Genomic DNA, 15,511 nt, shown 5'->3' on the forward strand with positions numbered 1-15,511 from the left:
ACTGAGATGAGTGATTACTCATTATAGATTATGCTTCTGCAGTCACTTCAAACATCTTCACTGAGATCTCTCCCTTTCTAGCTGCAAATGAATATGAGTCATGAACATTATTTGACTGGAGGCCCCTGCCAAGAGAACTAAGAGCAGGAGAGAGGACAAATTGAAGAGCTGCTCAAAACTTTGTTAAACAGATGAAAGAGATCTGAGAGTGAGCAGGCAAGGGCATGAAGACAGCACAGAAACAGATGAAGAGGCAGACTGATAGACATCATCAGAAACCTGACTTCACAGTGAGAGATTTTGTCTACTTGACATTGAAATCATACAGAATTGACTGATCAAGCTGTAAGCTGGCAGCACAGAACACAGACCCCTTCAGAATTCTAGAGAGGGTGGGCAATGCTTATAGACTGGACCTTCCCACAACCATGAAAATTCATTCAATCTTCTCCTCAGACAAGCTGTGCAAAGATCCAAGAGACCTCCTACCAGGGCAGGCTGTCAAACCACCAGATTCAATTGAGATAGATGAAGAAAATGAATGGGAAGTGGAGCATATATTAGCCAGTCAAATAAATTGAGACAAACTGCAATATCAAGTCCACTGGAAGGGATTTGATGAGTACTCATCTTGGTACCCAGCTCATGACTTCAAAGAATCACCACACGCCATACGCGACTTCCATGAAGCTAACCCTACAAAAGCTGGACCTCCAAGGCGACTAGATGAGTGGCTGAAGGCATGGGAGACAGACAGCTACCTGAAGGACAAGGTTGATGACAACCTACCAGCATGAGGACATGCCTGTCCCTAGACTGGGGGGTGATGTTAGGCTCAGCGCCCGACCGAGCCCGACCGAGGCTCGGTGCCCGGTTAGACTTGACGTCGGATTAAGCTTGGCGCCCGGTTAGGCCAAATATCCTCACATGATCAAATGACCATGCGGGTGGTTATAACCCAGGCAGGCCCCAGCACCTCTTTCATCCCATCAAGCTTAGTATTTCGTTATATAGCAGTTAGCAACGCAGAGAGTTTCCTTCTTATGCAGCTCGCATTCGCTCCCTAACAAAGAAGAAGAAGAAATAAGGTGCAGAAGTAGTGTGTGGAAGACTCTTCAAAAAGAAAAACAAGCTATTTAGGCCATAACCTGTGGGACGTCTAAAGTGGTTGTATTTGGTAGCGATCTCAGGGATGCTATATACTATTGTGCGGTGCCGCTAGTCCATAATAGGAAGCCTAGGTTCCAACAACAGAATCCCATCAATCTCTATCACATGACTTTCTGACTAAGCTGACTCAGCTTTATTTTGTAACTAAGGCAGCCCTCTAAAAGCATGTTTGAGATCGAAGACGGGAAGCTCTCCAGCATGCTAGAGTCCATGTCTCTATCTCCACTCACTCCTACCATGACCGGACTTACAATTAAATACGATGGACACACCGTGCCATTTGAATCAACTATTGAGATCAAAACCCGGGTCTCCCATAGGCCTCTTGAGATCGAAGAGGTCGCACCGCAGCTCTGGGTATCGCAAACTCCCAAACTTGTACGAGCTTACCACCAAAGGGAGCGGATTCCAGAGGCCAGAGGTTGAGGATGTGGCAATTGAGATCAAAAGATGGGAGGACCGCAACCAGACGGATTTGAGGAAATTAGCGGCGCTTCTTGACAAGATGCTCCGCGAAGTTAAAGGCTGTGACACATTTTCGGTTGCACTTTCGGTGTGGTCTCCCTCTCCGGTTGAAGATCGGGATTAATCCTGTCATTCCATTTGGAGTACAAGTCATCTGGTAGCATTTTCGTGCCTTTTCTTTTCCATATTATCAACTTATCTGCCTGGCAATCATATCGTGCCGTAGCATGGCCGCCTCTGACGACCTCAATTCATATTGGTGGCGTTCAATACAACACTGAAGTATCGAAGATACCCTACTTAGCATCTTTCGTCAAATTCCAAGCCAAAGCCCAACCAGGCATAACAGAGTTTGTTCATGGGCCTATCCTTCTCTTTTCGGAAGCACTCAAGGGTATTGAACGGGTTATCGACAGTGTTTCTGGTGCCTCACACCCGATCTTTCCCAGCATCGCACCCTGTGTGAAAATACAATTTTCTTGGTGTTGATATCCTTGATGGACAGACGATCGATGAGATCTTCAATGATCTGAGATCCTGCGAAACTGATTACTAACACGAATACAGACGCTGCCAAGAAAGCAAGGGGGATAAGTCGAAGGCGCGCGATGCGGCATTTAAGCTCTTGTATTTGATGCCGTTTGGTGAATTCGATGATGAGGTAAAAAATAGCACCAAAATCTTTAACACAGTTCTCTTTCTCGTGCCTCACTCAGGAACTTTTAAGTGGAGCACACGATCAATCATGCGGGCGGCATATGAGGAGCGTTTTGTGCTATCCGCGAAGCAGAGGACCAGTTTAGACAAATGGGAAAAGGGGGAAGCTGCGAGAAGGCCGGCGGAGGAGGATAGTGATATGACAACAAAGGAAGAAAGTGACTGGTATGATTCTGATAGCTTGGGTTTCTGAAAAATAGCATATTGTTATATTGGGTTTCTCTGCCATTCTCTGGTAAAATCTAGGACTTGTGGGGGCGTTCCTCAGGTGGAACCGGGGTACCATCTGGAATTGTACGAAGAAACAATTTGATTCCGTTGTTCATGCGAGTGTTGTCTGTTTGAAGACGGTTATTTTCGGTATGAAGATGGTTATTTTGATACAAAGATTGTCAATGCAACTTCTGCAGGTTGTTGCTTGAGGATCAGATGGCCTTGCAGCTTCATGCATTGAAACTGCACCGCCTAGAGCTATGATGCCGGGTGAGACTGATCTCCTCTTCCAGCTTTGGCTCGACAACTACTACAAGAAACCTTGCCCATCAGATTCGCAGGACGTAGCGAAACCTACACCAAAGTCCTTTTATCCCAATAGCCGCATCTGGATCTTGCGCAATCTGACAACTTGGGAGTTTGTCATCTCCTACTCCGTTGCCCTGAAACCGGAGTATGTCAGTGGCCCATTCATCAGCGGTATTGGATTTGGCGAAATGATTCTCTCTCGCATCTGCTGGTCGACATCCGGGTTCATCTCAATGGAGAACAAACACCACATTAATACGGCAAGTGGGCTGGGCATCAGCTCGATATCGTTCCACTTGATAGACTCAACAATGGGAACGGTTCTTGGAAAAACATTGGTGATGAAGTAGCAAAGGAAATCACGGAGATTTGGGAGGCTAATTTGGGTGAGAACTGGCAGGAGCGGATTATCAAGAGACGGGAATAGTATCTTTCGTAATTCTCTGCATAATTGTTTAACATAAACCTAGACAGAAACTTTAGCAAGATTTCTTTATATGTAGAAAGAGTAATGCGAAATTTAATATCTATTCTTTTGCTGTTCCAATGTTCCCAATTGCCTTATCAAATGATTGAATGATTGAGTTAAAAAGAAAACAAAGAAGAGAAGAGACAAACTCATTCATGAAAATCCGGGCATTTGTCGGACCCTTTGGGCTTCCTGACGATTAACAATAAAGTAAGTAACCTCATTCGGGGTGAAATCCGAAATCCGCGACCAATTCCATTCAGCCAGCCCCAAGGCAAATTTGAGCTCAGCCACGTACTCTGGAGCGCTGAGACGTTTTCGGCACCATGCTTCATCAATGTCCAATCCATCAACCAGCATCTCTGCGGCTATGGCGGCAGTGGCTTCCTGTTTCTTGATGTACATTCGACAGAAGCCAGTAAAAAAGGGCGCAAATCGTGGCAGCGGTAAGGTGGCGACCTGGTCAGCAGCGACGGAGTCGAGTATCTCTTTGCTGTAGTACTCTTGTCTGCCCTTATGCTCTTGAGGGGGGATTATATTTTGTTCTAGTTGGTTTAGATGGTAGTACGCGTCGGTAAAAAGAACAACAAAGCTAGGCATGGAGGAGCTGAGTTGAAAACGGGGAAATCCTCGTTTATACTCAGTGTAGATATTGTAGTTGGTTGCCTCTTGCTCAGTCAGGCATTTTTGAGCCCTAAAGATCGATGTTGCCAGCTCGAGATCTCTTGCAGGAACACAAAGTTCCAGGTCCTGTTCCAGCAAATGGTCAGAGAAGAGACAGTATACCACAAGGAAATAAAGATATCGACAAAATCATTGGATCAAAAGGCCACATTATACCTACCTACATGAACCACGCGAGGTGGATTGTAGTAGTTCAACGCAAGTTCACCAACTATACAAACAGGGATGTTCGCCTTCTGCAACAATGTTAGTAGCAGGCAAATATATGGGAAATCCATTTTGGCGGTTTGAATTGCGAATCTATATGTTGTAAGTAATCCAAAAGGCTGGTTCAATTGTAAATAGGTATGATCACTTATGATTGATCTCTTGTTTTCTGATAGATCAAGAAGAGCTTTATTCACTGTTCAGCTCTTATCATCTTCTTGTAAAGATTTTTTATTATAGATATTAATTAATTAAATAGATTTAAATTGATTAAATTTATCTGTAATATCAATAATTAGAATATCAGAATCTGAAATCATATCATATCTTAAATTGAATTAAAATCTTAAACTTTTTCTAAAGTATATAATTACTTTAAATTTAACTTAATTTTTCTCTAATAAAAATCAATAGTAGCTAGAATGTGAAATTAAATTAATGTTCAGTATCTAGATTTTCTTCTTATATAAGAATGAAATCAATTTTCTAAGCAAAAGCTGTATTTAAATAAAAGAAAATAGAAATATTACTTCATTCTATAATATTCTGTAGAAATGTAATTTTGAAAGAAAATTTTTACTTTTTTTGTTTATTTTTTATTGTAATAAATATTTAAATAAATAAGTTGTCAAATATTCTTTTTTTAAAACTGAAATTCACTGTTAATAGTGATTATAACAGCTTTCATAGAAATCAATTTCTGAAATTTAAAACTAGTTATTCTTGTGAAAGTAGTTAATTTGATAGTCTGTTTTACTTTTACTGAAGATTAACTTTCTGATGATCTCTGTACTTGAGAATTTCTTCATTTAATTCTACTTCTTGACTGGGAACTTGCTTTTTTTCAACTGAGTTTTAATTGAGTTTTGTTAAACTTGATAAAGAATTAATTAAAGCTCAACTCTATAAAATACCTTATAATTATGCACTTAGTTCTAACTTGCCTCTATTCTCAGCTATACTCAACTAGTTCTAACTTTGAGTCTGTAGTCTACAGAGATTATGTGCAGAGACCTTAGGCCATGTGCTCTTCACTTTCCACAGGTATCTTTTCTGCTGTGTCTAGGCAAACTTTGATAAAAATAGTGTGAGGAGAACCTGGTGTGACAGAAAGAAAATCAAAACTGATAAAGTTTTCAAAGAGATTACATGTGTCTTTTCTCAACAAAGACTTGATAAAAACTTTTGAGGATTGTATAAGTTGTTTTGAACTAATCAATCTTTTACTCATTCAATTTTCACACTATTTAGATCAAGTGTTGTGAGTTGATAATGAAAATTGTTGATGAATATTTACTTTTCAAAGAAAAGCATGTTTTCAACAATTACTCTCTCAATTCTTATCTGAATTGTATGAAAATTAAGAGATTGATTAACTTTAGTAAGAGCTTTCAAATGAAAGTATTTTTGAATCAAAATTTCAAAAATTGGCTAAGTTTTGAAAAGGGCCTTAAGATAAAAATAAAAGAAATAAATATTTAAAATTACAAGTAATAAGTTAAGAAGACATTTAGAATGAATGAATTAAATTTCAAAAGAAAGTGTGAGAAGCTCTATAACTAGAATTGTAGAAGAGTAGATATATAGATACAGTGAGCACTACAAAGGGAGAAGAATAATGATGAATGAAACATATGTATAGAATTGAATAGTTGCTAACCACTGAATCTCTTGAAGGAACTTTGATAATTTAGAGTATTTATATACATGAATGAATAGCAATAGATTTTATCTATAATCTTTCATGAAATGAGAAATTAGTAATGCAGTGATCTGATTTTTCATAAAGTGCTGATTCTATTCTTCAGAAAGTGCTGATTCTAAGGAATTAATTTTTGAGTAGTGTTGATCTGTACTGATTCTGAGTGCTGAATCTTGAGATAATACTAATTCTAGAAGATGCTGATTTTAAAATGTTTTGATAAGCAGTATGAAAATAAGTGCTTTAGTAAACAGTGTGATAAGCAGTGTGAAATAAGCAGTATGAGAGCAAGGAGCTAGTATAGAGAGTTTTGACATCACATTAGTATTATGATAAATCAAACTTTGAAATAAGAGATAAAATTTTTCTATCATTTAAGAAATATTAGATACAATATCTTAGTAGAAAGTTTATAAAATAAAATAAATATTTTTTTTAAAATTATTAAAAAAATTAATAATAAATATATATTAATATTATTTAATTATATAATAATTTATTCAATATTCTATTTCTAATAAACTAAGAAAAACTGTAAATAATTTCTTATTAAAATAAGAAAATAAAATATCAAAATCAGTTAAAATAAAAAATAAAAATATATATAAAAATAAAAATATTATAATAAGTTATATCTTTTAATAAAGCTTTAATATTAAATTAAATAATTAAAATTTGATGATAATTTAATATTATATTTAATATCAAATATAAAAAACTTATTGTATTATAATTTCAATTTAAATACAGATAAATAGATGTTCAATTGTCAACTATAGAAGCTATTTTAATAAAATATTAATATAATTTAAGAAATAAAAATCTAAAGAATTATCTTCTTATATATATTTTTTTACTAGTAGATATTTATATTATTGTCAAACAATTTCTATAAAATATTTATTTATAAAATAGTTGTTTATATAAAAATTACTATATTATTATTAGACAGTTTCTATAAATTAATTGTTAGATTATTATTATTATTATTCTTTTTAAATTATATTAATTTCTGTAATTAAGCAATTATATACTATTATAATTTAGTAGTTAATACTATCTATAATGTTATTATATAATTTTTTTTTTAATATTCAATTATATTCTTATATCAGTAGATTATTTTCTACTTTATTAAATAAATAATTATTCTTCTTTCAAGTTTTTAATCACTTATTTATTTGTTTTGCTGTTTCTGATTTTATTGAATTTGCTGTATGAAAATCTCAAATCAGATGCAATATTTCATAATATTATGATAATATATAACTACTAAGTTATAGAAATTTATAAGATCTGAAAAGAATTATAATAATAATCTAGCAATTATTTTACAGAAGCTGTTTAACAACAGTATAGCAATTACTCTGTAAATAAATATCTTACAAAAATTGCCTAACAATAACATAGTAATAGCTGGTGAAAAAAAAAAATATAAAAATTCTTTTTCAGATCTCTATTTTTTAAATTATTTTAATATTATTGAGATAGCTTTTTTAATTAACAATTGAATATTTATTTATCTACATTTAAATTAAAGCTATAATAGTTTAGAAGTACTAGGTTTTTGTTATGTTAGTACTTATTAATGAGATCTTCATTTATATAAAAATTTTTTCTTTTTTTTTTTTTTACTTTTTTTTTTATCAGTAATGTAGTGATTCAGTTTCTTAGCATATATAAATGCGATTCAATATCTCATAAAATTTAATTAAATAGTAATATGTGAATGATATATTTTTTTTATTATATCAAGAATTATATTTTCATAATATATATATTTTTATAATATGAATCTTACGCTTTCAAACTCTTTACCTATAATATAAAACAAAGAAGTCGGGTTCAAATGAAGTATTACTTATTATTTATCTATATATTTTTATCATTACTCTCGTTTTCTGCTTATATAAAAAAGTACTTCAATTAAATTAAGTTTTTCTTTACTTGATTGTTCTTTTAATTAAGCAGTCACTATGAAAAAAACTATATACAACTTCTCATTTCTTGGCTTCACTTTTAACAGTCCTAATCTACATCATTTGCATTTAAGAAGACGTTTGCTTAGACGCGGCATATATACTGGTTGATGTGTGAGGAGGATAAAATGATATCTTTTGCATCTGTCAGTTCTTGCTTCTTCTCTTCTCGCTTCAAAATAACTATACAGAACAATTTGATGAATAAACTTACTTCCCATACCCAGCAGGTATGTGGGTAGAAAGTTGTGCCGCAGAAGATATTCAACCAATCATGGTTCTTATGAAATAAAATGATATTGATATTTAGCCTCGTATTCGCTAGCTTTTTCAATTTCTATTGTTGATAGTATGGAATCAGAGTAATGAACTTACCCATGCCTTCTCCCGGCAATCCGCATTATTCCGGCATTCAAAGTCATACCTGCACTAGATAGGTATTTCTGTTAGTTTTCCTGAGATTAAACTATACTTCATGTTTCCGCCGGATTAAGACTCTAGAGGGAAAGTGGTAAATACGAACATAAAGATTCGGGGCACAGTAATCCCAAGTCAGCCTATTTGTTACATTTCGTGGCTGCCGTGGAGAAGTTGCGAGGCTGAGAGATGGGAGGAAAGCAGCCGCTGCAAAAAGCGCATGAAGCGATTTCATGTTGAGATTAATTTTTTTATCTATTATTTATTTATTTATTGTTTGATTGTCTGGGTCTCTTATGAATGTCTGTCTAGATGTGCAACCTCTAATATATATATTAAAGGTCGCTTTGAAATCTAAGGTTTTATGTAGTTCTATACTTCTGGGAATTATTCGCTGTTAAAATAGAGGCGAAATTATAGATGAATCTCATAGGATGCGTTAATTTATTATCCAATATCCTTAAAGCCTTGGGGATCGCTAGACACGGTTGCATCAAATTATAATTCACCAAGTCCTTGATATTTCCACAGAAAGTATAAGTATCAGTGTTGATTTGAACGACCCACCCTGTCTACCCGCATATTTACCCTGTGGGGGAACCCATGCCCATGCTTTCTGTGCCTTAGGTGGCGGAAGTCCCTATGATCAGAGGCAAATATCATCAAACGGCCGAAAGGGGGACACAAGTAAAAAAAAATATATTGGAAAGTGTTGAGAAGGGATAAGAAACTCTATTTACCTTTTTCATTCCAGGGTTCACCAAGAATCTCAATTTCATACGTACCATAATCAGCATGGCTTTGACTTTTTTTTCCCCAGAAATACCTGCTAGTTTTGAATGGTACATCTGATCAAGATAAAATCTGGTGAATGTCTCCTGTGGCATTGCGGCACTGGGGTGCTGAAGCATTCTCAGCTCTCTCCACTATGCATTCCCACTATCACTCATTACACAGTTGAAGATTAATCATGTATAATGCCAATTTCATAAGACCAGGAGCCGGGTAGCCAGGTAGTAAGGGTAGGTTGGCAGGATGGTTGGGTAGAGCATTTACGCAGTTTGGGACGGCCGAGATATGCGGCAATCGCAGGGCGCTAATTTTGACATGTTTGGTAAACTCCTGGGACGAAAAGTTAAATTAAATAGGCGGGTAAAGAAAGACTTTACTGGTTGCGTGGTCATGTAACTATCACAATTCCTTCATTTGTTTCCTGTTCCCCTTCGGTAGTTAGTTGTTGATCCGGGGTCAAACTTTAACCCTGCTTCCCCACGATCTGAGCTAAGTTGATAAAATGATTCACCAATCGGGAATCAGGCGCTTATCTTTATTTAAACATGGATCTAAAATTCTAAGTTCTTGAAGACCATTCCTGATACTGTCACATGACAATAAATTCCATCCGGGGTCTCTTGTCACACAGATTTGTATTATAAAGAAAAAATAAAAAAGTAAAATTACCAAGAAAGAGAATTTACATGATTTTATTGAAGGAGAAAGCATTAATGTAAAATTTATCATCTAATGAATGCCTTCTATGGTTTTTCTCCCTTTACTTTTATTTTATATTTGCAACTCTTAGTAACTTTCTTTTTTTTTTTTTGTTAAAGGAGTAATTTTATGCATAATCAATTCATTTTTCTAGCTAATCAAAAGCTGATTAAGAAAACTAGAATGAAAATCTAATACACAATATTTAATATTCTTACTCTATGATCTTAGTTCGAGCTACACTGTAATGATGCGGCGCCGAGATGAGTAGTTAACAACGACATCGCGTAGAGTAGGTTATTTGGAAAGCTGAATGGATGGGCTTGATTAGTTAAGAGAGTAGACAAACGTATGCCTACACAAATAGAAAAGTGGGGGTAGGAGCGCCTTCTAGACTTTTTCAATGACTTGATTTTTATAATCTTTTGCAGTGATTATCTATACAACCATCTTATATAAAAGCGAGAAAGTATGAATATCATCACTGTGAGAACCCTGGTGGTGTGAAGAAACTCTTTCCATGATGTAAAAAGAACAATGATGTCAAAAAATGTTTTCACAAACTCTTATGACTATTGACAAAACATTATGAGAAATTTTAAAAGTTTAAAAGAATAATTCTCATAAGCTAACTTTAAAAAATAAAGAAGTATAAAATTAAGTTTACAGTTAGTTAAAATATAAAACTTATTTAAATTACATGACACTAGATTTGTTTATTTCTCAGTGTATTATTTTTGTTTTTTTTTAAACTTAGTTAACTATAATATTTTGCTGACTAAAAATTTCTTTTTATCAATAAAATTGATATCTAATCTTATATTTTATTTCATTATTTTATTATATTCTCTTTAGCAAAAAAAAGTATTTTATATCAAATATTATAGTAGATGAGATGAAAAAGAAAATATATGTAAAATAATGATACTGTAATTTATATAGAACTTATCAAATTTAACTATAACATAACTATTATATTTTACTCATAATAATTTATTCTTGTGAATTATATTAATGTCATGGCTCAACTAGAGTCAGGTTGATAATAAGACAAAAGCTTCAATTCATCTATCTAATTAGACAGCTGCGACGAAAATACTACTGGGGATTATAATGAAGAATGGAATGAGCAGCCGAATATAAAAAGGTGGTTGAGAATTGAAGCGGATCAACCTTCAAAGCGGAGCGGATCAACCTTAATCCATATACAAGCTTCTGCGCCGTAACAATAAATTTCTATATACTTATTAAATATTTTTTTCAATTATAATATGTCAAGTTAATCTGCAGTGATACTGTAAGACAGGTTAGTAAGGTACAGCGATACGGCCGTAGCGGCAAATATCTCGCGCCTGTGGCGGATCGTACCATGGTTCCAACATGTTGCGTTTGCATGCAACTTACCAGCTGCTTTCATCTCAAAGAATTGGCCTTTTGATAGTTCTTCGATTGAGAGGTACCTTTTTCATTGTTAATGTGACTCACCACTCAACAAATCAAATCACTCAACGAGCTGTTCATTCAAAATCAGTGCCTCTTTCTTTCAAGAATTCAAATATTTCTACAATAAGTCTAGAATAGTTAATTATATTAAAATATATTAATGAGAGTATTATAAATTACATACAAAATAGATACTTTAATAAAATAATTAAGTAAATGATCTGATAATGTAGTCATGATAAAAGACTTAACATGAAAAAAGAAAATCATTGAAAAAGTATAAAATTTTAAATTAGTAGTAGAAAAAAAAAAAAATAGATTGATTAGAAAAGTTGAAACTGATGTTATTTTCTAAATAAAAAAAATTGTATAGAGATTAATAAGATGAAATTAAATGTACAAGCTTGCTTTCATTAATACTTCAAAGCAGATATATTTGAAATAGTTGTTTTCTACTTTGTAGTATAAGTTCAAACATATTCTTTCTTCTCTACTTGAAGCTGTATCTTTCTAGTATTCTGAACAGCTTTGTAAGTCTCATATTACTACTCTTTTCTAATTTTTTTATCTTTCAATCTTTTGAACAGCTGCTTGAGTAGTCTATCATTAATGTCAAGGCTTCAATCTAGACGCAGGTGAAACAGATGTTCAATTGCCAGCTAGATAAGCTATCTAGATGAAATACTAAGATGGTTCCGAAGAGATGGGTTCGGGGAAGGCTCTGTTCATATAGCCCTTTTCCTTAGCGCCGTTTGCTAGGCGGTTCCCACGTTTACATGTTATTCGTATGCGGGGTAATTGTGGGGTTGGTTGCTATGTTGATGCCTAGGCAGTTGTGATTACCAATCGCCTCGGCCCGTGGCCTTACGCTATCAAGGAGGCTGGACGGAGTCCGTTCTACCCCATCACAATTAAAGTCATTTGTTTGCTGCTTTTCAGTTATGTAAGCTCTTTTAAAATTCTGTTAAAACTTCTTCTTTGCTTACTAAGTATTTTTATTTTTTTTTTTCTCAATCAACAGTTTGAAGCTACTTACAAATCTGCTGAATTTTAAATAAAAAATAGAATTATATCTAATCAGATCAAATTATTCAAAGTTAAATAGATTTAAAATCTTCTCACACTATTAGTACTTCCCTTTCAAGTATAAAACTTTAATAAAAATATTACTTTTATATTGAAAAATCTTCTTTTCAAACATTAATCTCTCATTAGTATGAATAATCTTTTCAATAATTTTGAAAAAAACTTTGATAAAGCTATACTTTCTGAATTTTATATCAAAGTATATAAATTATTATAGAGATAAAAATTTTACTCAAGTTACTTAAAAATACTGATTATTTTTTAAATTAATGAAGAATATATTTATGATAATGTAGAATGAGCTTTGTTCAGACTTCTTAACAGTGTAAGATTATTGAGCTGGAATAATTAATAATCACAACTATATAGTAATGATATAGCAATCAACTCTGCAATTATCTCATAAAAATGAGAATTGTCTAGCAACAACACTAAAAAAAAGCAATTATACTAAGAAAAGAATTATATAAACAGAGTTTTCTCTGAACTTATTTTTTAAAAATTATCTTAATATTTTATTAAAATAGCTTATCTAGCTGACAATTGAATATCTATTTCATTTGCATCTAGATTGAAGTTGTGATATAATATTAAAATCAATTACTTTTCTTGCTCTTTTTTAAAGCAGGTTTTGAGATTAAAAATATCTGAGAATTTTTATCTATTTTTATTTTAAACTTCTGAGAAAACTGCTAAGATATCAAAAATAATTAAAAAATATGACAATTTATAAAGATTGAACTGAGATGTGATGACTCTAACTGAAAGAAATATGAAGTCAAGAAAACTTATATCAAAGAAAATATTTTTTAAAATATTTGAAAAGAATTTAAAGTAGGTATTTCAAGAGATTGATAGTTTTATAAATAAGATATGAAAAACTCTGAGCAGAATTGAAACTAAGTAAAATAAAAAGAAAAAACAAGTGAATGAGCTTAATCAGCAAATAAATAATTTAATTGAGAAATAAAATATATTATAGTAAGCTGTAAACTCCTTAATCTTATAACTTAGATCAGAAAAGATATAAAGAATACAACAATCTGTAACACTTAATGACTCTAAGCATTTCATCAATGAAAAGAAACTAATATTTAAAAACTGACTTTTATAAATAAGATACAAATTAATTATCAATACTGACTACTTTTAAACTGAAGAAAATCATATTAAATATATTAAAAATCTGATAAATAATAAAGCTACAAGATATCTGATTTTAAAAATAAAAGAAGATCATTTTGAAAAATTTAAAATAGTCAAAAAAGTATTTAAGTATCTGTAAAGAATATATGAAAATGTTAATAAATTAAAGAATATTAAAATATGATATTAATAACTGATAATAAGAAATGAGAATAACTATCATATATTTATAGTCAAGTTCTTGCACTTGATTGAGAAAGTTTAAGTTTAAAAGAAAGATTATAAAGCAAATTTTATTTATAAACTTTTCTTTTATCTGCAATATATGATAATAATAGTTTGTACTAATTGCATTATCTTTTCTAAAGTTCAGAATATTTATGCTCAGATTACTTACTATTTCAAAAGTATACTCAGCTCAAACAGTTAATAATTACCACATAGCGAGAATTTAGAACAACATTAAAATAATTATGAGAAAATTCTCTAAATTTAAAACTATGAATTAACTTCAATCATACTAGCACAAATAACTGAGAATAAATTAAAGAATAAAAATTGAAAAAGAAAAGAAAATGCTTTAACTACTAAAGCAAAGATCATATAATATAAAATTGCCTATATAAATAAAAGCAGAAATAAAGAAAGTAAATACTGAAACTGTTATCCTCAAGTTGAGAAAAATTAAATCTGAAAAAAATCTCTTTCTCAGATAAAATAGTTATACTAAAAACATTAAATGTAAATTAATTAATGAGTAAAAATTCTTTTACTATATATATTAAAGTAGTTTTTAATAAATATATTATTTCTATAAAAATACTAATAAATTATAAAGTAAATTACTATATTTTCATTAATACAAGCTTTATATATACATTTGTCAAAACTATGAGAGCAAACTCTGAGAAACTAAAAAAAAAATATCAGATTATAGATTTCAATAATTAGAGAGAAACTTCAATTATAGAAAATATCTCTCTGCATTTGTGAGTAAATGAATAAAAATTTTTCAATATATCAATACTAATAACAGATCTGAGAAGCACTGATATGATTTTATAATGATTCTGACTAACAAAGCAGAAAATATAACTAGATATAAAAAATCAATATCTGTTACGGCGCAGCTGCTTGTATATGGAATAAGATTGATCCACCCCGCTACACTCTAAAGGTTGATCCGTTCCGACCTCAACCATATTCGGTCACTCATGTTAATCTGATCCGATTCTCAACCATATATGCTCTGAAGGTTGATCTGATCCAATTCTCAATCACTATATATATTTGGCTGCTCGTTCATTCCACATTCTAATCCTCAGTTTAGTATTCTGGTCGCAGCTGCCTAGTTAGATGAATTGAAGCTGTTGTCTTGTTATCATCCTGACTCTAGTTGAGCCATGATAATATCTACTTCGATGAAATATACAGACAACTAAGAATAAAATATTAGAAAAATATAATATGATAATTCAAAAAAAGTTTTAAGAAGATTAATAATTAAGTCAAAGTATTAACAGAATGTTGATTATTAAGATAGATTTATCAATGAAAAAATCAGATATAAAATTACTGAGAAAATAATTGTAAAGACTCAATAGATAGATAAATCATATAGATCACAGATATGATAATTATGTAGAAAAAAAATCAACTTTTAAGACTTTAAAGAAGATAATATTTATTGAAGATATTGCTTTTTATTATCATGAGAAAAGTAAAAGATCAGAGATTTTTATTTTTAGTCTCTGTATAATAAACTGAATCATTAAGAGAAAGAAAAAAATTATTATTGACATAAAATTAAAGAATAAAAAAATAATTAATAAACTACTGTCAGAGAATTATAGGAAAATTTATAATATTCTCTCAAAAACTGTTTCTGATCAATTACTACTCTTCTATAAGAGAGTGAACTATAAAATTGAATTGAAGAAGAAAACTATTTCTAATAAAACTATCAATCATACATATTTATATATAATAAGTCTGAAGGAGCTAAAGATAGTC

The 15,511-nt window shown here is 31.8% G+C and overlaps 3 protein-coding genes across 3 annotated transcripts; 1 reads left to right on the forward strand and 2 right to left on the reverse strand.

Moving 5' to 3' along the window:
- Positions 1-1,335: 1,335 nt before the first annotated feature.
- On the forward strand, positions 1,336-3,224 carry PAAG_01609 (hypothetical protein; the record flags this gene model as incomplete). The annotated part of the gene is made up of 6 exons (XM_015844395.1): positions 1,336-1,548; positions 1,583-1,723; positions 1,780-2,059; positions 2,214-2,517; positions 2,621-2,712; positions 2,782-3,224. 6 exons carry the CDS (start codon positions 1,336-1,338, stop codon positions 3,222-3,224), a joined length of 1,473 nt encoding a protein of 490 aa, XP_015701303.1.
- Positions 3,225-3,496: 272 nt separating this feature from the next.
- On the reverse strand, positions 3,497-4,305 carry PAAG_01610 (hypothetical protein; the record flags this gene model as incomplete). The annotated part of the gene is made up of 2 exons (XM_002796556.1): positions 3,497-4,093; positions 4,192-4,305. The coding sequence occupies 2 exons, from the start codon at positions 4,303-4,305 to the stop codon at positions 3,497-3,499; spliced, it is 711 nt and encodes a 236-aa protein (XP_002796602.1).
- Positions 4,306-8,837: 4,532 nt separating this feature from the next.
- PAAG_01612 (hypothetical protein) lies at positions 8,838-9,219 on the reverse strand (the record flags this gene model as incomplete). The annotated part of the gene is made up of 2 exons (XM_002796558.2): positions 8,838-8,972; positions 9,118-9,219. 2 exons carry the CDS (start codon positions 9,217-9,219, stop codon positions 8,838-8,840), a joined length of 237 nt encoding a protein of 78 aa, XP_002796604.2.
- Between the last annotated feature and the right edge of the window lie 6,292 nt (positions 9,220-15,511).

Source organism: Paracoccidioides lutzii, assembly GCF_000150705.2.
Source record: "Paracoccidioides lutzii Pb01 unplaced genomic scaffold supercont2.3, whole genome shotgun sequence".
Taxonomy (NCBI): domain Eukaryota; kingdom Fungi; phylum Ascomycota; class Eurotiomycetes; order Onygenales; family Ajellomycetaceae; genus Paracoccidioides; species Paracoccidioides lutzii.